Genomic DNA, 24,463 nt, shown 5'->3' with positions numbered 1-24,463 from the left:
GTTTAACCAGTGCTCTGCTGATGTTACAAGACTGCTCTAACTGCTGTTGAAAAAAAGATAGATATTGAGCATTTATTTACTAAAATAATTGCATTTCTATGTTCTGTGTACTGTGGGAGACCAGTGATTGTAGGGCCCTTGGTTTAGTAACACTTTACATAAATTTCAGTTACCTTCAATACTTTTTTCCCTGTGTCATTCCAATTTTATTACACATAACTTAATTTCTGAATGTATTTGGTTTGGTTTCTTTGTATGTATGGATTGCATGGGTTGTTACCGACATGTGTTGAAAATTGCATGCCAATAGCACCTTTAGAAATATATTTGAGAAAAACGGTGATGTGTTCAATACTTATCTTTTCCGCTATATATGGGACACCCCTCCAAATCATTGGATTCAGGTGTTACCTCCATGGCCACAGGTGTATAAAATCAAGTACCAAGGCATGCAGACTGCTTCTACAAACATTTGTGAATGAGTGAATTCAAGTGTGGTACCATGATAGGTTGCCACCTGTGCATTAAGTCCATCCGTGAAATTTCCTTGACACATAATACCAATAACAGTTGACCGTGGAATATTATAATATATTATAATATAAACAAAAAACGAAAGTAACTGGGAACAGCAGCAACTCAGCCACTTAGTGGTAGGCCACATAAAATGAGAGAGTGGGGTCAGCGCATGCTGAAGCGCATAGTGCACAGAAGTCGCCAACTGTCTGCAGAGTCAACAGCTAAAGACTTCCAAACTTTGTGTGGCCTTCAGATTAGCATAACAGTGTGTAGAGAGCTTCATGGAATGGGTTTCACTGGCGAAGCAGCTGCATCCAAGCCTTATATCACCAAGTGCAATGCAAGCAATTGGATGCAGTGGTGTAAAGCACGCTGCCACTGGACTCTAGAGCAATGGAGACTTGTTCTTTGGAGTGACTAATCACGCTTCTGTCTGGCAATCCGATGGACATGTCTGGGTTTGGTGGTTGCCAGGAAAATGATATTGCCTGACTGCATTGTGGTAATTGTAAAGTTTGGTGGAGGGAGGATTATGGTGTGGGGTTGTTTTTCAGGGGTTGGGCTTGGCCCCTTCGTTCCAGTGAAGGGAACTCTTAAGGCGTCAGCATAGCAAGACATTTTGGACAATTTCATGCTCCCAACTTTGTTTGAACAGTTTGGGGACGGCCCCTTCCTGAACCAACATGACTATGCACCAGTGCACAAAGCAAGGTCCATAAAAGACATACAGGTGAAACTCGAAAAATTAGAATATCGTGCAAAAGTTCATTTAGTACAGTAATGCAACTTAAAAGGTGAAACTAATATATGAGATAGACTCCTTACATGCAAAGCAAGATAGTTCAAGCCGTGATTTGTCATAATTGTAATGACCTGTAATGAGACCTGAAAGAAGAATGCTAAACGTCTGATAATAAATCAATATCACAACTCACACGTCACCTGAATTTCACAGAAACAATTTACCCAAAACGGAACTAAAATGCAACTTGTTAAAAACTAGAGTAGGCAACTCTATTGTAGAGACATGCACTGTATATCTCTTCTGCAATAATATACCTTCCTGCTTGCAATTTTCTAATGAATGTACATGGAGGTGTGCATGGATAGCTCAGTGTGCAGTCCTAGCACACCGGACGTGCCAGAATGATTGACTTCACATGTATGGGATGATGTCATTCCCCACTGGCCATTCAGGAGACTGAAAAACCCAGCATCCAGAGAAAAGATAATAGCAGCCAGTGAGGGATGTAACTGTTACATTGCTGGAAAGTGGAAGGGAGTATGTATGGGAATTTATTTAGGCTTTAAGTTCTCAAAAGCCAGTAAATTTGAAGACCAAACTCTTGATACAAGTTTCAGGATTAGGCATTACATTTTGGCAACAAATCTTCACAGAATTTTTTATACACTCAAACATACAATAATTGGCACAAAATGTCAAATAATAAATACATGCGAGCGCACATGAGAGTAAATATCCACTAAGCACACAAGGTAACCAAAAACCTCAAATAATCAAGATAAAATAATGTGCAGCGCTAAAATCAATAAGATATAAAATGTACATATAAAAACAACAACATGAATTAAGAAATGTTCATAAAACGTGTTCTCCCACACCTGATTGCACAAGCACTGAATTATAGAAGAACGCAGGATTCCTACGAGCATTGATAGTCACTTTATGAACATTTCCGAATTCATTTTATTGTTTTATATGTACCTTTTATATCTTATTGATTTTAGCGCTGCACATTATTTTATCTGGCATAAAATGTCAACTTGCACTTTACAACTTGCACTTTTTATTTATCACAATAAAAAGCCTTACCATTTTGAAGGCATAGGACACATCTTACCTGCCCAAGCCAGTGCCTAGAGATGGTTGAACAGATGTCCTGGCTAAGTTAATATCTGTGCATCCAACAACTGATAGTACAATTTTGTGCATATTTCCATAGAAAAGCTGGATGTCATTTGGTCTTTGAGGCAAATCATAGACTGGTAATTAAAAACAAACATTCAGTGTTCAGGCAAAAACAAGAATACATGCTGCAAGTGATTAGAGATTAAAGGGGAAAAAAGGGCATACAGATTTTTTGCATGCACATTTTTTAGTTACTTATCATACAACTTTTCAAGTGGCTTTCACAATTTAACACACATTCCATATCCTGTGTTGTATTAGAGATATGTAAAATTTGCCACTAGAAGCAGCTCTGTCTTTCACTGCACTTGGCCTACTACATAAAGTAGAGAGCAAATCTTCATAAAGTCTTCTAAGCGAAAGCACTACTAAGATCATTACTAGTGCTATTCAGCCACCCACGATTTATTTTCAAAATGGCTGGTAAACACCATTACTTTCATATTAAAATCTAGGTCAGATGACTGCACATTCTTCTGTCAAATCAGTGGACAGAATCTTATGACACGGTGGTGAAGTTAGTAAATCATGTACTAATGGGTAAGGTGACATAATGACATCACTGCTGAATGGGGAGAAAAAGATCAGAAGACTGATAATGCTGCAAATTCAGAAGCATTAACATGGCATAGTTTGCCCATTGTAGAAAATGCAGCCAAAACAGCAGCACTGGCAGGAGCAACAGCTACAAATTTATCGGATTACAAAAAGGATATCTACAAGTACGAGAAGAAAAGCTCAAATTGGCTGTAAAACCTAAACAGTTTTACCTTAATTCATTTCCTGCATTAAGGTAAAAAAATGTTTCAATCTCTATCAACTCCCCCCACCCAAATACCTATTGGGGCTAGATCTCAATCCAGAGCTGTGTCCATCAGCAGTGGCTTTCTCCTCTTCTTCCTACAGGCTGTGCCAATGGCTCCCAATGCTGTCAATCAACTCCTGTTATGAGGGAGCAAGGGTGGGGCTGAGACTCATTGTCTTGGTCTATAAACGCAGGCAGTACTGCTTAGGATTGAGCCCACAGGTGTGTCACAATAGGAATCAGTTTCCTATCGTGGCACACTAAGGAGAGGAGGAGCCAGGAGCGCAGGTGGGGAACCTGAGTGGAGAAGGATCAGGGATGCTCTGTGCAATACCACTGCATATAGCAGGTAAATATAACATAACAAAAAAAAAAATGGGAATTTTGACTTGCCTGTAAATTTTCATACCTTGGAACACAGGATCTGTATCAGACTATGGATTATACACTGCTAACTTTAGGTGATTTGACACCTGCAAAAACTTGACTTGGAATGCGTGGACCCCCACCATATATACAGTGCATTCATAAAGTACTCAGAGCCCCTTTGTTTTTTTTTCAATTTGGTCATGTTGCAGTTTGATGCTACAGTTGCTTAACCACTTGCCTACCAGACACTTTTGCCCCCCTTTTTGCCCAGGCCAATTTTCAGCTTTCAGCGCTGTTGCACTCTGAATGACAATTGTGCGGTCATGCAACACTGTACCCATATGAAATTGTTATCTTTTTCACACAAATAAAGCTCTTTTGGTGATATTTAATCCCCACTGGGTTTTTTTTATTTTTTGCATTATAAACAAAACAAAGAGCAAAAATTCTGAAAAAAAAAAAAAAGCTTTTGTTTCTATTATAAAATTTTGCAAAGAGGTAAATATTCTCTTTCACTGATGTGCATTGATGAGGCTGCACTGGTGGGAATCGAGGAGGCACTGATGATGCTGCACTGATAGGTGCCACTGCTGGGCACTTTTGGGGCTGTACTGATAATCAGTGCCCGGATTATCAGTGCAGATGTCCTCTGACACTTGCCAGTTAATGGCAGTACTTTCGTCATGCTGTAACAGCATGACTGTATTTACTTTATGATCAGCTGTGTCAATGGACATAGCAGATCACGTGGTAAAAGGCCGCTGTGATTGGGCTTTTACCCTGTCATGTGATCAGCTGTGTCCAGCGTGCACATTCTGTGGGGACGTAATATGACGCCCTCCCAGAACTGGACAACCACTCTGTAGCCCGGCTGTCAAGTGGTTAAATTAATTTTTTTTTCTCATTAATCTGCACTTCCCCATAATGAGAGAGCAAAAACAGAATTTTAGAAAGGCTTGCAAAATGTATAAAAAGAAAAACTGAATTATCACATTGGCATAAGTATTCAGATCCTTTGCAACAATGCTTGAAATTTTGCTCAGGTGCCTCCCATTTCTCTTGAACGTTGCTGAGATGTTTCTACACCTTGATTGGGGACCACCTGTGGTAAATTAAATTGATTGGACATGATTTGGAAAGGCACACACCTCTCTATAAAAGGCCTCACAACTGACAATGCATACTGTATTAGAGCAAAAGCCATGAGGTAAAAGGAACGGCCTTGCAGAGCTCAGAGACAGGATTATTGCAAGGCACAGATCTGGGGAAGGCTACAAAAGAAAAAAAAAAAAAAAGAAAAAAAAAGCTGCACTGAAAGTTCTCAAGAGAACAGTGGCCTCCATAATTCTCAAATGGAAGAAGTTTGGCACAACCAGGACTCTTCCAAAAGCTGGTCGCCCGTCAAACTGAGCAATCGAGGGAGAAGGGCCTCGGCAAGAGATCCTGTGTGGAGATGAGACAAAGTTCCAGAAGGATGACCGTTAGTGCAGCCCTATACCGATCTGGGCTATATGGCAGAGTGGCTAGACAGAAGCCTCTCAGTGCAAAACACATGAAAGCCCAATTGGAGTTTGCAACAAAACACCTGAAGGACGCTCAGACTGTGAGGAACAAGATTCTCTGATCTGATGAAACCAAGATTGAACGATTTGGTCTTAATTCCAAGAATTATATCTAGAGGAAACAAGATACCACTCGTTACCTGTCCAATACCATTCCAACAGTGAAGCATGGTGGTGGCAGCATCATACTGTGGGGATGTTTTTCAGCATCAGAGACTGCGAGACTAGTTGGGGTTGAGGGAAAGCTGAATGGAGCAAAGTACAGAGATAGCCTCAATGAAAACCTGCTCCACAGAAATCAGGACCTCAGACTGGGCCAAAGGTTCACCAATATGACAACAATCCTAAGCACAAAGCCAAGACAACACAGGAGTGGCTTAGGGACAACTCTGTGAATGTCCTAGAGTGCTCCAGCCAGAGCCCTGACATGAACCCTGCTGAACATCTCTGGAGAGACCTCAAAATGGCTGTCCAACTAATCCCATACTGATTGAGTTTGAGAGAATTTGGAAAGAAGAAAAGTAGAAAATCCCCCAATCCAGGTGTGCAAAACTTGTCAGGTCATATCCAAAGAGACTCAAGGCTGTAATTGCTGCCAAAGGTGCTTCAACAAAATACTGAGTGAAAAGTATGAATACCTAAGTACGTGTGATATTTAATTTTTTTCTTTTTAATAAATTCAGAGACATTTCTAAATTTCTGTTTTTGCTTTTGGGGCACAGAGTGAAGAATAATGAGAAAAAAAAATCGAATTTAAGCAACTGAAGTATCAGGCTGCAACATAAAATTGAAAAAAAGTGAAGAGGCTCTGAATACATTACGAATGCACTGTAACCACATCCACTCTGTGGGACACTCCAATTTGGTAGCTAGCAATAAGGAAAAACAAAGAACAGAGGGGAGGGGGACCTGTGTCCTGTATTGTACTCCAAGATATAGATTTTGCAAGCAAGTCAAAATTCTCATTATCTTAATGATACAACATAGGATACAGGAGGTGCTGTCACAGACAGTATAACATCCCTAAGCAATAAACTTAGGGATGTTCAAAAATATCAAACAATGGAAAACAGGACTACAGGGGGGGAAAAAAGTCCCCAAAATTCTCATATGACAGCTTGAAGCACCTTATGGCTGAATCTCACATCAGCAGAGGCTTGGATATCCACCTGGTAAAATTTTGAGGTATGAAGAGAGGACCAGTTGGCAGCTTTGTAGACCTTTAAAATTGTTTTTGGGTGCGGAAAAGCCAAAGAAACAGCTGGGAGAGTGGGTCCTGATAGGAAAGGGGAGAACCTTTTCCTTGTGGGCATAAGCCCTGGAAATGAGCTGCCTGAGCTACCTAGCTATAGTGAAAGAGGATACATAATGACCCTTCTTGGAACGTTTAGGGAGGACAAAACGGGAATAATTTTTTTTGGAAGGAAGGAAGATATTGCAACTAGGTAAGCCTTACCTGCTTTCACCACATCCAGACAATGGAGTGAAATCTACTGGTGTGCTTCAGGGCAGGATGGAGGGAAGGGAGGATAATATTCTCACTGAGGGGAAAGGAAGAGACCACCTTGGGAAGCAAGGAAGATTTGGGTCTCAGGACAATCTTATCTCTATTCAAAGTAAGAAAATGTTCTATAGAAGAAAGAGCGACTAACTCGGAAACACATCAGAGGTAATGGCCACAAAAAACGGACACTTTGCAGGTGAGATCCTCCAATAGGATATCCTGCATTGGTTCAAATAGAGGTTTTTGAAGAACCAAAAGTAACAGATTTAGATCTCAGGGAAATACTGGAGGTCGAAGCGGGGGATTAATATGAACCACACATTATATAGAATGTCTGTGTGTGAAGCCAAAAGTCTTTGGAACAGAATGGATGGGGCAGAAACTTTTAGAGTGCTAAATGTCAGATGCTAGTCTAGCCTTGACTGCAGGAATAGAATATACCAGAGTGTCGGGGGCATATTTTGGCTGGTGCAAAAACAGGCACCTCACAAGTGTGAAGGTAGAGCTTAAAAGTAAATTCTCTTGCTTTGAATACAGTGGGAATGACAGAATTAGTAATGCCCCTATTTTTTAGGACCTGAGATTTAACAGCCATGTCGTTAAAGCCAGCAACTGAGAAGCAGGGTGAACAGAGGGCTTTGTGACAGTAGGCCTGGCTAATCCTGAATAGGCCAATGCCCGGCTTGTACGCCAGAAGTTTGAGTATGTCTGTGTACCAAGTTCCCCTGGGCCAATTTGGGGCAATAAGGATCACCAGAATCCATTTCTCCTCCACCTTGCAGAGCAGCCAAGGGAGAAGCTTCAATAGAAAGAATGCATAAACCAGACTGGATGGTATCCAATAAATCAATGGGGCATGCACCATAAAGGCCAGGTAATTTGGATCTGGTCCCAGACCTGTAAAGTTTCTTGTTAAATCTGGAGGCCATGATGTTCACTTCTGGTGTTACCCACTTCTGACAAAGTATCACAAAGTCCAAGCACTGCCTACTCAAAATCTGCCTGCCAATTTCCCACTTTCTGTATGTATATGTCCAAGAGAGTGTTGGTACAACACTTGCCTCCTCCACAGCTGCTTCACTTCTAGTTCCCCCTTGGTGGTTTATGCTGGCCACAGCTGTATTCTTGTCCAACTGTAAACTTATTGGGAGACCATGTAGGAAAGTCAGTCTAGTCACTCTCAGTTGGCATTCATTGTTACCACAGAGCAGTATAGAATGATTTCTTGGATTCTACTGCTGATTTGGAAATCCACAATTCCAAAGAGATTTTGGCATATCATGGGAGCCATGGGTGATTAAAATATCTGTTTGTCCTAAACTGTGATAATGTTGAGCTGCAAAAGTCTGGAGAGGAACTGAGGAAAGGGAACCACCTCAAAAGGAGGCCACCATGAGTCTAGAACTCGAGGGGTGCCGGGTTAAATCGGAGTCTGACAGCTGGAACTTAGGAGAAACAATCTCTTGGGGGAAGGAACGTTTTGGCCTAGGCACTGTAGATGGTTGGATTGCTAAATGGTAGACTAAATGGTATCCAAAAGTTTGAAGATGCTGAATCTTATGTTTGAATGTTGGAAGACAAGACTGAGAAGTCTTTCAGCAGTGGGTAATCTAGGTATACTGTGACATGGATGCCTTGAGTCCTATCTTGGCCAGGACAGGAGATAGCACCATTCTGAACAAAAGTGCAAGTTTGATATTAAAAATTTCAAAAAAAAGTACATTTACAATCACTTGTCCATAATGGAACAAGTGCCTCCGCTGGGTTTTGGGACTGAATAGGTTTGATTAAACCCTTTGAAAATTTCTTCTGCAAGACGTAAGATTACCACTCGTAACTAATGTTAATTAAATGCAGCCAACAATTCTGCATATCTGAGGTGAAGCTGGCATATTAGAAATTAGGAATTGATGAAGGGGCAGGGACAGAAATTTTATTTTTTAGCCCCTTGAAATAACAAATTGGGCCCAGAGATCCACGATATCTTGGATACAGACTGGCACCAAGACCAACAGAAGCCCCCTTACTACAGAGAGTGGGGATGCTCCTTCATTGTGGAGAGGGCTTCTGGGTAGGCTTTGAGGGTACTGGGATCCAAGGCTTGCGATGGAAGGATGGATGCACGTTAAACTTAGGGGAAAATGCCTTGAATAATCAAAAGGATCCCTTTCACCGAAAAGAGGTAGTGGATGTAATAGTAGTAGTGGGCATGAACTGCAATCGTTCCAGATGCACAGGATCCTCAAAGTGTCTGACAAATGGACACATCCGCAAAGGCCAGTTGTAGAGCTTTAATAAGGTCTCAAAGCACCAGTTGAGTGAATCCTTAAAAGAGGAAGCATCTTCAACAGGAACAGTGCGATGTATGTTGAGAATGAATATGGGAGGACAGAACACTACCAGAAATGACCATTTATTCTGTAACAGTGCAAGGTCCTGTCACTGGGTAAATATTGGTAGAAATGGTCAGGAGAAGGACACAGTTTGTACATGTGCTGAGTGCAGGACTATGAAGCAAAAAATGTGATTGTAGAAAACTGCGTTTGCAGCTTTCTCCGGATTTTGGAATTTGCGTATGGGGCTCCATAGTTTGGAGATTTCAAAGTGCCTTGGGAAGACATGAAGCTGTGTGTGTTAAAGAAGTCCAAGGCTGCGTGCAAGGCTTAGCCAGTGGTCCTGGAGACCAAAACAAGCATAGGTACTGCTGACCAGAAAGTCAGGTGGCCTGGTATTTTTCATTTGTATTTTTTTTCTGGAGAAGAACCCCTGTATGGGAAAGCTTATGTTGGACTTTTGTTTTTTGCCTTTTTATTAAACATGTGCTACCAGGCCCATAAATAGAGCTCCTGACTGACGTACACTTACTTTGAAAAGCATCTACCACTAGAGCTAATCATTCCCCACATCACATTTCATAAATTTCTTTTTCATAGGATATCCTGTAATTCAGCGGGAGTTTGGAAGGAAGAGCTACCTTGTCAGGATTTTGCCATGCATGCAAGGCACAGTTAGCTTGTGTGTGCAGAAGAAAGGTCTTAACATTTCCAGAGATTTTTTTCCTCAGCTGTCTAGTGTCCACTGGAACTTGTTTAGACTTCAGAGTAAATTCAGATGCACACACATTTAAGTGAGCCTATGCTATGAAGCTTTAATTTGTGGCTCTGCAGGATCCTCTTCTGCATCCATCTCACCCACCCTAAAGATGTTATGAGGATCTGGGTCATACTTCTGAATAGGGTTCAGGTGGTGGAGAGGAAAAACGCCCTGGAGACTGAAGGCTCTAAAATGGGAGAGGGTTTACCAAAGAAATGAGACATTGTTGCAATAAAATCTGCCTTAGTCAGATAGGCAGTTTGTTGCTTGCCTGAAAGGCAGCTAGAATTAGAGGAAGGGAGCTGTCAATATGGGTTCTTACTCTGGCACAGGGGGAGCAGCTATCACCTTAAGCATTTTTCTGGTTCTCCTTGGTGTCATCTATAGCCCAAATGCTGTTAGGCAGTTTCTCAGCTCCTCTGCACTTTGTCTCCACCATTGCTAAAATGAGGGGATCCCCTATGGGGTATCTACAAAACAAATGCAGAACAAGAGGGTATTTGCATGTCTGGGAAGAAAGCTTCTTCAACCTAGGTGCTGACCAATGTCCTTTGTGTCTTTTGAGAAGCAGGGAGGGCAGAGCAAATGTCCTTCTTGCATTCTCTGCAGAAACGGAGGTCGGAAGAGTGTCAATTGGAAGGCATTGGTAACTATGTAACAAGCACGCAACAACGTTGTATATTAAAAAACAAAACAATTTTTTTTTAAATAAATCTAAATAGCTTACCTTCCGCCAATTTACTTGAAATATTTAGAGATAACACACTAAACAAAAAATCACTCCATGGGGAAAGGTCACAATTACGTGGGAAACCCTTTATTACCTTATTCCATGTTTCCAAAAGACACCAAACTTCACCTGTCATTGAGGGCATACCCCAAAAGGGGACTTTAGGGTCTGGGTACCATAGGAATGGACCACAGTCCTGGAAATGTATAGCAACCTATGGCCACTACACTTGTTGCACCACGTGAAGAGGTGGGTGCCGAACGCAGGATCCAGTGCCCATTGCAAACATTACAGGCTGGTCCAACTGATGCACGGTCTGGGTACAGCTACCAAGACGTACACTGAGGGCAACCAATCTAGAAACTACTAGTGAGCCCTGAGGTAATAAGCAGTTGGATTTTGATAGAAGTGTCAATCGAATGTAGCACAGAAAAAAAATGGAGTCCAACGGAGAGGGTCAGGTTATATGAGGGTGCACTAGAGGCAGGGGGTTGGGTTTGGATTGTTGCCAGTAAAACTTTTGCTAATGTTTAATCACCTGAAAGAAGCACCATATAACTCATGGTCTATGACTAAATATCCTGTGTCCCTGAACTATACCGATTAAGATAAAAAGGTTTGCCTTCACTCCTACTTTAATTTATATTTAAGGAACTTTTGTATTCTGCTTTAAAATAGAAGTATGGCCAGAGCCTTTTCTTTTGTGTCACTGGTGTGCACTCTTGTAACCCAGAAACAGTTGCCAGCTTCACAGGAGCTGCTCTGGCCTCTAAAAGGGTCCAAATCATATTGTTGGGATCCACCCAGATGCCTGATCGGCAGCGCACGGCTGTGAGCTGAAGCCAGCTGCTCCTGCTCCCTCCTCACCCTGGCACTACAAGGAGCGCTGGAGGGGCAGAGTGGAGTCACCACTTCTTGCTAAGAGTGGACTGAGAACTGAGTGATCAACAGTCATGTGATCGCTCAGTTCTCGGGCTTAGACCCGGCAGGGGACAACTACAGCATCAGAATGATGGTGTAGCAAGGAGGTAATTAGGTATTTTTGTTTTTCTACATAGCTCAACCGTAATCTTTAACTTAGGAAAACGGTAAAAGGTAAGTGCATTTATCAGTCATTGGCTCTCCCCTTTTTTTTTTTGGAATTACAAATACTTGTAAAACCTCCAGTGCCACAAAGCCTTCTGCCTAAAACAGTCTGTAGACGTGCCTCTAGCTAATGTGAGTTACAGACTGCTGAATTCAGTCTACACTTTGTGACCAATTAGGTTTTGCAAATAAAGGTAGAGGTAAACCTGACTGGGCCTACAAAGCACCTAAACTAACAGGCATCGACACCTTCATTTCCAATCAAGGCTCTTGTCCAGCCAAGTAAAATGACTTATGCATGATTGTGACAAGAACAATGCTTTAATAAAATACCGGCTTGCAACTTAACAGTATAACTGTATTTTACCTTCACAGACTAGCTGTTCACCTGGGAACTCTTCATCAAATCTTGTATTTTTTAACTTTGAAAACTCTGCAATGACTTTTTGGGCCATCTCTGGCTTGAACAGTACTGCCCTGGAAGAATTTAAAACAGATTACAAAAAAAAAAAAATGTACTCATTTATCACTATATCCTAGTACAAGGAGAATTAAAAAAAAACTGTTGCATATACAATACCCAAAAAGAAATTGTGATTTTTTTTGGAAACACCATTTTTATTGCTAAAAAAAATAGCTGATAGCACATGACAATTACAAGTTCCATGAGCGAAGCATTGGTAAACAGAACCTCTTGTGTAAAGATTGAAAAATTGTGAGGAATGTAAAGGCCTGTGTCAATTTGTTTACATCTGATGGTTTTGCATTTTTCGACATGTCTATTGGAAATCAAGGTCTGGATAAAAGCGCACAGATGTGTCCCAAAGGAAATAAGTGAATGGTATATATCAACTGCGATTGGTGGGGAAAAAAACTCACTGCTGTCATGGTAAAAACACATCGGTTTGTGGGAAGTATGAACAGGAGCCAGGCGCTGTGTAGTTTTGTGATAAAAGGAATACACCTTATATGGAGGTGTGCCTTTAATAATTCATATGGTAAAAAATAAATAACCAGCCTGTGGCTTTAAGAAGCCAGGTTCCAAGATGGACGGCCCATCCACTCAGAGGGAAGCAGTGTAGTAGAATACCTGTCAGTGCAGGGACCACGTGTACCCGACGTCCCAGCGTCCTGGATGACGTCACCACAATGTGGAGACACGAAGGGGGGGGGGGGGGGGGGGGAGCCGCAGCTTTAGAAGGAAGAGGCCGGTTGCCGGGACAACATGTTTCACGCACATGCGCTTTATTAAGTCTCAAGAGATGGGCCGTCCATCTTGGAACCTGGCTTCTTAAAGCCACAGGCTGGTTATTTATTTTTTACCATATGAATTATAAAAGGCACACCTCCATATAAGGTGTATTACTTTTATCACAAAACTAGACAGCGCCTGGCTCCTGTATACTAATGGAAATCAAAACCACTTGACCTTTTAACCTATGTATGACCTACTTCAACTACAGGTCAAATTTACCTGTCAATTAATTCTGAATTAACCTAACAGCATCACAAAAAAAAATTAAACTGCTGGTTACATACATACATACATAATAAATATAAATTATATATTATACACAAACACACAAACCCTGTCACCACAGATCTCAAAGGATAAGTTCACCTTTTAACCAAAAGTAATAAATGCACATTTTTGTTTGCAACAGATCGCTGGTGCCATGCAGGTCTCCTCCAAAACTTGTCAATTCATCTGCTTGCCCTTACGGCATTTACTAGACAGTTTATATTCCTTGTGACAACAATGAAAGTAATCCAAAAAAAATAAAATAAATAAACATCCCCTGTGACAGCAATAAACACGACAGGTAATTTTATGGAGTCAGGTGTTTGTATAAAGTTGGAAACTAAAGTATTGGGCCGCTTGGGAGGACACTTAGTGGAGTGAACAAGAACACTTGTTGCAGTAGGACCGATTGTAAACACAGATATGACAGTTCAAATCTATGACCCTTGGTAAATATGCCACCATATATTTCCTCCTAAAAGTTATATAAAATGGCATGTCTTGGGGGGATGCAGGGGTACAGGGATGAGTAACCCCGCCTACCACTCCCATACCCCCTCTGGTATAACATTCGTGTGCCAGAACTCAATCCCTTGCAGGATCCAGTCCTATGGACATCCCATGGGATCCTATCCTATTTACATCAGGTTCTATCCACTGCAGGCGGATTCTAGCTCTGCATAATGAATTTTTCCCTTTCCGATCACATGTTCCTTCGCTATTTAAACTCTGCCATGCCTTGTGAGTTCAGTTCCCAAATTTGTTTTTCTCACTATCTTCCCTATCACTTTTGGAGGTCATTTTAAGTACGGATTCCCCCCTCTATACAATATACTACTTCTGTCCTCTGCAACCAAATTAATATACAGAGTTAAAACTAAGTGGAAGTCGGATTTGGGTATGGTGGAGGATGCAGATTTGGAGGAGATTATATACAATTAAAAAACTGGTATCCCCCACCAGAGTTTGACCACTTGATGTGAATATATATTCTACACAGGGCGTACTTAACTCCAGTCTCTGGCTATAGACCTTCCCATAGCCCATTATGCCTTTTATGTTCTACCACTACTGACATCTTCTGTGCTCTGTGGTTCAAACCTGGATTCAAATTATATGGTTTCACCATGACCATGTGGGCTCTCCTCTGTCCCTACATCCCAAACAATGCCTGTTCGGCCTCCTCACTGGTAATGATGCAGATACATTTTTGACCATATTCTTTTATGAAACACTCTTTAGTGCACAAACAGTGACTGCACGATAACACCACCAAGACCATCAAGGTTGGTGGAAGTGAACTCCACTCTGCCATACAAAAGTAATACAGAGGATGTCCCTCCAAATACAACAACATTTTGGATCGATGGCTAGCACAGCCCAATACATGTGTTTAGGGATGCCATATTTGTACATTTAGAGCTAGGCTTGAGTGTTGAAGTGTCCTAAACTGTTCCACTCTGCAAGTTAGGAATGGCTACAGAGTGGCCCTGCCACCTGAATGCTATGCCACTGTAGTGGCCTATTTTCCAGCAGCCCATGTATGTAACTTTGACCTTTATACCTTGATAACTTCATATGTATCCAAAATGATAGACGTATACATCAGGTTTTGCTACTCCTCAAGGCAGTGTACCTTCCTAGATTTTGTTCCCTTTTTTATCATCCGTTATGAGATTGACTTGTTCTGTTATGTTATCTTATGCTGTGTTTTTACATGACCCCATAAAATAGGATTATTTTGTTACTCACCAAACAATTCCTGTCTCTGATTTAATTGATGGACACAGCTATTCTGATTGTTGACCGTATAGTTATAGCACCACCTACAGACGTAAGACACTAGGCAAATAAAAAAACAAAGCACCGCCTATGGGCAGTCCTAGCTGCTATAGGAAAGCCAGTTAGGTTACAAAGCAGTGTCAGACTACGGTGCTATAGTCACAGGCCCGTATCACTCCTTAATGTTTGCCTAAAGCTTTTTGCTAGTGCCACAGCCTGATCCAGGAGGCCACAGATCTGTGGCCTCAAATTACTGGGAGGGCTCAGAAATGTAAAAGGCAAAAGTCCCCAGGAAGGGCTGGGAGTGAGCAGCATCCCTACCACCACAGTAATCCAAGCCCAGCAAACAGCCAAAGGTGCTGGTGGCAATGCCCACTCTGTAGGCCCCCCTAGCCTCTGGGATCCCAAAGTCACCCAGGAAAGGGGGGTCTATGCAGCTGTGTACCAGTGGGCTGCCATATAGCCAGGGGAGAGATCCAGCCACAAGCGAAGGGAACAGCACACGCAGCCCACTGTCCCACCAGCAACACCTTATGGCACTTAGAACTGAGGGAGCCAGGGGAACAAGGCACTCAACACCACACCAATTCACCCCATAAGGGGGAAAGGGGGTGGGAGACAGACCCTGGAGGACCATCCAGCTCAGGGAGTACGGGCACCCCATGCAAGCCTGGGGAGAGAGGAGGGAGCATCTATTTACTAATCCACTGAGGTTTTGGGTAACACTCCCAAGACAGATCCCTCCTCTCCAGTGAAGTTGGGGTGTTGGGCAGGGTAAGAAAGACAGTCTCCAGCGCCCAGTCATATGTATTCCCGTGAAACGTTTAACTCGCTGGCTGTCCCAGTCCAGGACGGGGTATTGTCACAGCTGACCCAGCACTCATCTAAAGGTCTGCACACACTCGCTGGCCAGACTGGGGTGACCACTGGATCTAGTTTATCCAGCCTGTCACCCAGCCCGGCTGTTGCATTGAAGGAAAAAATCCCAAGAAAAGTGAAAAAGGAAAAATGGCTATGGAACCACAGGTCCCAGCAGGGAAAAAGGTCCTTACTCCTGAAACACTAGGCAGAAAAAACTGGCTTGCCTATAGCAGAGAGGGAGTTTTATACCAGCTATGACTGTCCATAAGCGGTGCTGTGTTCTTTTTCTGCCTAGTGTCCTACTCCTGTAGGTGGTGCTATAACTGATGGTCAAGAATCAGAAGAGCTGTACCCATCAAATGAACGTACAAGAAAATGCTTTTACCATGAAAATGGCATGTCTGATGTGCACTGGTTTAGAGGACTGTATGCACATATTCTAGCTTGCCTGGACAGACTTAAAGAAAGCAAGGGCAAGTGCAATCAGCATGGTCTGTAATTAATATAACAGCATAAGGAAAAGGTTCTGTTTGATGACATTGTGTCTGCCAATCCAAGAAAACTGCTTAGATGTCCAAGAGGAAAAGTCCTTTCTAAATGAAGAGAGGAGCAGAATGGAATTAAGAGTAAAGTTGTGACACGTTATTTGGTAATTGAATACCCAGATATCAATGTTTTTTTGCCCATCTAATTGGAAAATTGGACAGGAGTTTTTGAAGTATTGATTTGGCGAGGGTTAGATTTAGTGCCTACGACTTTAGATAATATGGAAATTTGATCTCCATATAATAAACTGTCGCATTAAGTTTGAAACAAATGTCCACATTGTTCCAAAAATTAAAGCAGTTCATCATCGTATGCTTAAAGGTTATGTTGGTTTTGACCCACCACAACCCCCGTGATGTCCCTGCTGACCCTGATGGATCTTAGCAAAGATTCCAGGGTCAGTATGAAATTAAGTGGCAATAAGGGACAAACCTGCTGGGTACTAATATGGAGGCTACAGTAAATGACGGGGACAAAATCACATTCATTTTGGCATAAGCAGAAGGGCATGAGTAAAGAGCTCCCTCCCAGGATGGCATATGCGGGTCAAGGCCTATAAACTCTAAAGTATGTTGGATGAACTTTCAATCGAACCTGTCGAACGCTTTTTTGGCATCTGTTGATAAAATAAAGGCTTGTCTTGGGTTTAACACAGTCAAGTAAAAATCGGATTATTGCTCATGTTGTACCATCTCAGGCTTCATGGGAGGGTATAAATTTTAGTTGATCACGATGGATTATCTTAGAAATATGGGGAATTATAAGGGTGATCAAAATTTTAACAAAAAGCTTTAGGTAGACATTAAGGAGTGATATGGGCCTAAACCTTTAGCACTGTAGTAGATCTTTACCTTCTTTAGGAAAGACAGCTACAGTCTCTGGTTGTAAAGAGGAGCCTTGAGAAAACATTTGAAGGCTGTTGTAAAATGGGGTTGAATGTTTGAAATGATTTATAATATAAAAATGGTGCAGCCATCTGGTCCCAGAGCTCTGCCTGTATCTTGAACCATCTGAAAGGGAGACCAGCCTGTGTTAAGTCTTGATTGTGGTACTATGGGAGTCTAACTAGGTTCAACAATGGTTTTCGAAGTTAAATTGTATATAGTTTACCACTAAATTTGCTGAATGTGGTGGCAATATATTGTACCATTACAAATTTTGAGCCATCTGTTTTCAGAATATACAGAGCAAACAATTGGGCACCTTGAGATCTGAGGGCATTAGCGAGCGATTTGCCACACTGGTTGCCATATTCACAAGAGATGTTTGCATTTAAAGAGGCCATTGCTCTAAGACCAGATATTGCAGACGTTAGCGAAATAAGTGAAATAAGAGTCGATAAGCTATAACGGTTAGTTACTGTTTGCATTTGTGTAAAATTTCCACATGATGAATCTGGTACGTGGGTCGAACATTAGCTGTGTTATTTTTTTCTTTGTCTTTTAAATTTAATTCACACCCCTCTCAAGTTTGTTTGTGTATTTCATTTGTAAGTGTGTCCACTATGACCAGGGCCTGAAGTAAGGACTAAAATGCCAGTGTCAAGGGGGGGATGGATATTTAAGCAGGCTTCTTAAAGTTCAGAAGGCTTTCAAAAAGTTGCAGCATTTGGCCAGTACTAAATTCTAACCATTGGAAGTGTTCACATGATTTCCCTCAACAGCCCAGAATATGTAAACAAAGTGGCCATTATGCAGGGGTGCAAACAATTCAATGTAAGCATTTAAAAAAAAATATCACCTGTCTTTATTCCATAGTTTTGTACATTTCAAAACAATTTTTTTTAAGTGCTTTATTATAGAATACCCACATTCCCATACACTTATCCCACCATTACAGGCAATGGGACAGCAAATATGGCTGTTGGAGCAGGGGGATTTTTAGGTTAATCGTTTAGAGTGCAACTTGAGGCCTTAATATGGTACTTAAAAGGTTAAAAAAGGTACATTCTAGTAAGTGCAACTACTGACTGCGTTATCCGAACTACACAGCACATTTACTTAAATACAGCTTACACCTGAGAAGTTTAGGTTCTTTTTCTTATTTAGAATTCATAGTTACCTATGTGGGTGCAGCATTGGTCCGATGCAGCGTCTCTCCCCTGCTGGCTCTGACTGAGACCTGAGCGATCAAAGACCGCTGATCACTCAGTTCTCAGTGAACGGTGAGCAGAGAGCTGGTGACTGTCAGTAACAGGTTCTCTGCTCTGTCTCTCCAGCGCTCACTGGAACACTGGGCTGTGGAGGGGGCGGGATTGGCTGGGTCAAGCAGAAGAATGGAGCTGAACAGTGCGGTAGTGGCTTCACTTGAATTTAATGGCTTTGTGAATACTGGATGGAACGGATTCTCTTCAGCTTTTACAAGCTAGGATCAAACCATGCTGATTTGTACAGGCATTTCTTTTTGTTTGTTTTAAACCTCTAGATGGTTAATATTTTAAAAAAAGATATGATCAGAGTATTAAAAGATGAATTATATCTGACTTAATTCCTGGTAAATTGAACAGAGCTAAACATACCTGCGAAACTGCTGTCGGGATACCTCATCACCATAGAAAAAACACACTGTACATAATTTGTTCAACTGATAATACGGCTCTTGATTTCTTGCATTGTAGGATATTGTAACTATCTATTTAAAGCAAAATACAAATAAAAAACACAAAGTGATTATAGAAAAATACAGACAAGCTTCATCAGAAATTGTATAAAGCTACAAAACAACTTTTTCCACAGATGTTTTCTTTGAGTAATTTATAAAAGCTATTACCAGCATCTCCCCAGTTCGCTGTCAAATTATTTGACCTGGTCTATTTCTCCACCATTTTTTTTAACAATGTCTAAAAAGGATTTTTTTCCTCTATTTTACAAAAATGTAAATTGACAAAATGTCAAAGATTTTTTCCTTCCACATTATTGCAAACTGAACACATATGGAAAGGTATGGCTGAAGAAAAAACATCTGGAAAAAAGTTGCAAAATAAATCCTTTTTTTAGTATTTAATATAGGATAAAGGTTTTCGAACACAATAAGGGCTGGCTAAAAAGGCAACACAACAAAGGATGATTTACAGATACTTTTGGATACAATCTCATACTGAGCCCTGTGTTAAGGGTACAAGTCACTGCTGTGTGGACTCATTCCAGTTCAATAAACAATGGACCCAGGGGTGGACTGACAACTCATTGGCCCCCCCGGGCAATAGGGGATCATGGGGTCCCTGTGTTCTTGCCCAAACTCAAAAAAGCCTATGAAAAAGGTACCAGGGGCATCTCATGGGGCCCCCTACTGACCCCAGGCCCTCGGCAGTGCCCGAGTTTCCAAATGGTCAGTTCGCCCCTGAATGGGCCTCTTTCAGCTGACGTGAAAATTATGCTTATTGGAAACACCTCCTTCACCTTTTGGCTGAATGCTACATACAGTAAATATCAATATTTCATATTTACCTGACAAAAATTGGACTTTTGTACTGTACAATCCTTTTCAGAGTTCACTGAAGGACATAGCTTCAATTCTTCACAGATGGTGTGATGCCACCACATTCAGGAGCAGGACGCTAGGTGAAACTTAAGCTAAAAACACACTTAAGGAGTGTTCCTCTGGTGGTGGCCAAACCCTCCATCGGCAGTACAGGATTCAGTTAGTAGCCAGCAGTACCAGGACAATAATACAGAGACAGTCAAAAATTGTTGATTGAAGAACACAGCTTCACCTCTTCACAGATGGGATGTTCCAAAATAATGCCAAAAAGACAGACTAAAGAGTAGGGCCCACAACAAAACCAGGAACTTATTATAGGTGGAACTCCACCTGCAAGATTTTCCAGCCAAAGATGGCATCAGCCAAGGTAGCTACATCAACCTTGAAAAACTTGGTTACTTGGTCATCAGTTCACCTGTTTACTGTCTTGCAAACCTGAACAATCAGAAGCAGAGTGATTAAAAGTCCATAACACGCTAAGCACCCTGGTAGCACAGTAACTGGAAACAGAACCTTGCGTCCTGGAAGAGTGTAGGCCTGGATTGCCATTTCACAAATCCATCTGGATAAGGTGGAAGACGAGGCAAACTGAACTTGTCTAGGACCCTCCGGAATGATGAACAAAGCATCAGACATCCGAACAGATGCTGTGGCAGAGAGATAGACTAACAGCCCTGACCATACCCTGGCAATGGAGAGATGATTCTCTTGGATGAGTGGGATGTGGACACAAGGAAGGTAAGACTATATCCTCATTAAGGTGAAAAGCCAACACGACCATAAGTAGAAAATACAGCCTAGGGCAAAGAACCACTTTGTCCTTATGCAACACCAAAAAGGGCAGCATAGGTGAAAGAGCTGGAAGTAAACATGCAAGCCATAAGCATAGTTAAAAACCAGCAGCAGGGGACAGACCCTTGTCCAGTTGTGAAAACTGCAGATTGTTACTTCCAAAAACTCTGCAGAATGTTGCTCTTGTGCCCCATAAGCTCCAGTGCAAACGTGAAGAACCAGCTTCTCTCATAAGTGAGTTATCACAGTGCCACTTCACATGCCCCATCATGTAACACACTCACCAGATACCACGACCCCTTAAATGAATAAGGTCTCATTGTGCTGAGTACTTCCAAAACACCATCTCCTCAGGCACCTCTGGTCCACTTTCCCAATTCTCCCCTTCTTTCAGGTCCAAACCGCCAACAAAAAGGCATAAAAAGGATCCATAGAACTTTTTATTAATTTACGTCATTGCAATATCTTGTGAGTGCAGCACATGGTGGGACATATGGAGTGGCACTTTGATAATTCTTATGTGAGAAGCTAGTTCTTCACCTTTTTCACGGTTTGCACTGGCGCTTATGGGACACTAGCAATATTCTGCAGTTTATGGAAGCAAAAATCAACAGTTTTCACAGCTAGATAATTTTTGTATAGAGACTGAGGATACTGTTTTATGTTATTTTAATAAAGTATAAAATGAACACAAACTGTACAGGTTTTAACACATTTATTAGTCAAATTAGAAAAAAGAAAGTTGGTTTTAATGCTCATAAACACTTCTGTCCGAAATGTGAGTGAGCCAGGGATCCACAAACAAAAGACAACGTTCCCCCATCTTGAGGTGTTGGCACACCCGCATGCGAAAGTGGACTCCTCAGCTGGTTTGGGGTTCTTGGATTGCCAAGAATTTTTGATGGCGGTGGAGGGCCTGGTGGCTTTGACCTTACAGTAGGAGCCCTGGTCATAAAAAAAATTTTTTCAGCAGAAAAGGATAGTTCCGCATTGCAACGAGAGTCCTTAGGCTTCCAAGCGTGAGAAAAGAAAGTGCTCCTGTCCCCCTGTGATATTCTTGATTATGCCAGACGTGCTGAAAAGGTGGTCACCTGTGAATGGCATTTCTTTAAGCACCTTCTTAGTCTAGTTAGCCATCTAGTTAGTCTAGTTAAGCCAGAGGAGACTCCGTAAGACTACTGCAGAGGTGGTCATGTGAAAGACCATCTTACGGTTGCATTACACAAGTACTGGAGCCCCTGTACTAACTGATCCCCTAAGTCAACATAAGTTGGTGAGACCCACTCAGTAGCCAACCCTTGGTGTAGTAACTCGGCCCACTCGGTCAGGGTTGGGGAAAACTTTGCAGAGGCCAAGACTGAGATGGATCAGAACCCCAGAAGCTGCATAAAGTGAGCAAGCCGTGCTCTCCAACTTCTTGGCCAAGGGATCCTGAAAAGGGGCTTCCTCAGAAGAAATAATGGTAGCCTAGTTAAGGTGGGGAATGAGTGGGTCCATCACAGGAGAGTACCCCACTTGCTTTCTTAAAGGGCTAGCAGACAGGTAACTTCAAGAGAAGTAAAAATGGCTTGGCCGGGCATGCCCAGGGTTTGTAGATGAAATAATCAAAAAAAGATTAAACGGAAAAACTTTAGATGATCTCTTCTTCTTGTGAGTCCCATAAGGGACTTGAGTCTGTAGTCATGGTCTGGGAATCCTCCATCTTCAGGGTTTCTTGGGCCACCGTAATGAAATGAGATACCTATTCGTTCTCATGTGCCAACTTAGCAGCCAGCACTATCTGAGGAGGTGGGATGTGCTGCAGGAGACTATGAGGTTAGGGATAGAGTAGTTCTGCATCCAACTAGTTAGACGCCACATGTCATCACATGCCTGATAAAGGTGTCCTGTGAGACTCCGAAGCGTTGCCTTGCAGGAACTATATATATCTTAAACAGTGAAGCGCTAAATTAAATAAATAAATACATATATTAGGTGCCGTCAGTGAATATAAGTGCTATAGTGTAATAATTCCTTGTAAATCACTGGAACATGCCAACCAATGGTGTATATAACTGGAAACAAAACTGAATACTTAATATATCAGTGAGAAATGCTAAATAGATATATAAATAAATATAAACACACCAGTGATGAATAATCTAATACCTCCGATAAAAACTTCTTCTCATTCACAGAAGAATATAAATAAATAAAAAGGTGCTCATTAAGTGAACAAATGATCACAAACTCAAAAAGTGAACAAGTGTATAAAAAACTTTTCTACGTGCATATACCAAAAATGTATATACATATAACATATATATAAATAAATAAAGTCCATGCAGGTGTAGCTTGTGAAAAAACGTGGTCTTCACTTCTAGTGCGCACACACACACAAATCCTCAAATGGCAGCAGTGCCTGCTCACCTCCCCGCACTGACCCTCAAGGGGCCAAAAGGCTACTTAATCTCCTATATGGCCAATCTTTCTCCTTCGGTAGCTCAGCAGGGGATCACAGGGTCTCCACTTCTCCTCCACTGATCATGTGTGCAGCACCACGGCAACAGCACATCAAACAGAGGTCAAGATGGCAGCTTCCTTGGCCTCCATAGATCCTCAGGAACACTCCTCCTGTGTCTGTGAATGGAATTTCCAGGATCCAAGATGGCTGACCGGCAACTTCCTGTTACTCAACACGTCTTGACGTCAAGTGACGTCAAGACGTGTTGAGTAACAGGAAGTTGCCGGTCAGCCATCTTGGATCCTGGAAATTCCATTCACAGACACAGGAGGAGTGTTCCTGAGGATCTATGGAGGCCAAGGAAGCTGCCATCTTGACCTCTGTTTGATGTGCTGTTGCCGTGGTGCTGCACATATGATCAGTGGAGGAGAAGTGGAGACCCTGTGATCCCCTGCTGAGCTACCGAAGGAGAAAGATTGGCCATAGAGGAGATTAAGTAGCCTTTTGGCCCCTTGAGGGTCAGTGCGGGGAGGTGAGCAGGCACTGCTGCCATTTGAGGATTTGTGTGTGTGTGCGCACTAGAAGTGAAGACCACGTTTTTTCACAAACTACACCTGCATGGACTTTATTTATTTATATATATGTTATATGTATATACATTTTTGGTATATGCACGTAGAAAAGTTTTTTTATACACTTGTTCACTTTTTGAGTTTGTGATCATTTGTTCACTTAATGAGCACCTTTTTATTTATTTATATTCTTCTGTGAATGAGAAGAAGTTTTTATCGGAGGTATTAGATTATTCATCACTGGTGTGTTTATATTTATTTATATATCTATTTAGCATTTCTCACTGATATATTAAGTATTCAGTTTTGTTTCCAGTTATATACACCATTGGTTGGCATGTTCCAGTGATTTACAAGGAATTATTACACTATAGCACTTATATTCACTGACGGCACCTAATATATGTATTTATTTATTTATTTAATTTAGCGCTTCACTGTTTAAGATATATATTATTGGTTACTGAATGGTTAAGTTTTAAGTGACAGCAGCTGTTTCAGATAGGGATTGTGCCTATATTGAGCGCAGGAGGATACTCTAATACTGTCTTGCAGGAACTATGAGATCATTCATTAAAAGTTTTGAACCCGTATTGGTGATCCTCGGTGTGCTGGTGACATTCTCCCTTGATAAAGCTGAATTCCAAAAAGCAAAAAGGGGAAGCTCTGCTTGTTTGCTCCCTCCACTGCCACATTTGGCACCTTTTCTCGGGGGGGGGGCGACGGTACCTGGGTTTGAAGGCTACCCACTCCCACTTCTGGCTGAAATTGCTGCGACGAGCTGAGACAGAAATTTTGTCCCCCTCTTTCCCCAAGTCTTCTGGGGCACTTCACAGGTCTCAGAAGACTACAGGACCATTCATCAAG

General features: G+C 41.8%; 1 protein-coding gene across 1 annotated transcript in view; it reads right to left on the bottom strand.

The window, feature by feature from the left end:
* The window catches only part of LOC149429100 (centrosomal protein of 192 kDa-like), a 61,680-nt gene that overhangs the window by 16,363 nt on the left and 20,854 nt on the right, over positions 1–24,463 (bottom strand). The window contains exons 9-11 of the mRNA XM_089666733.1: positions 18,828–18,940; positions 11,966–12,075; positions 2,382–2,523 (exon numbers count right to left, since the gene is read on the bottom strand). Of these exons, the coding sequence (XP_089522859.1) occupies positions 2,382–2,523; positions 11,966–12,075; positions 18,828–18,940 (365 nt within the window). The remainder of the gene's footprint in view (positions 1–2,381; positions 2,524–11,965; positions 12,076–18,827; positions 18,941–24,463) is intronic.

This window comes from Staurois parvus, unplaced genomic scaffold, assembly GCF_062004578.1.
Source record: "Staurois parvus isolate SC_StPar_1 unplaced genomic scaffold, SC_StPar_1.0 ptg002803l, whole genome shotgun sequence".
Taxonomy (NCBI): Eukaryota; Metazoa; Chordata; class Amphibia; order Anura; family Ranidae; genus Staurois; species Staurois parvus.
This window is presented reverse-complemented; position numbering and strand designations above follow the sequence as displayed.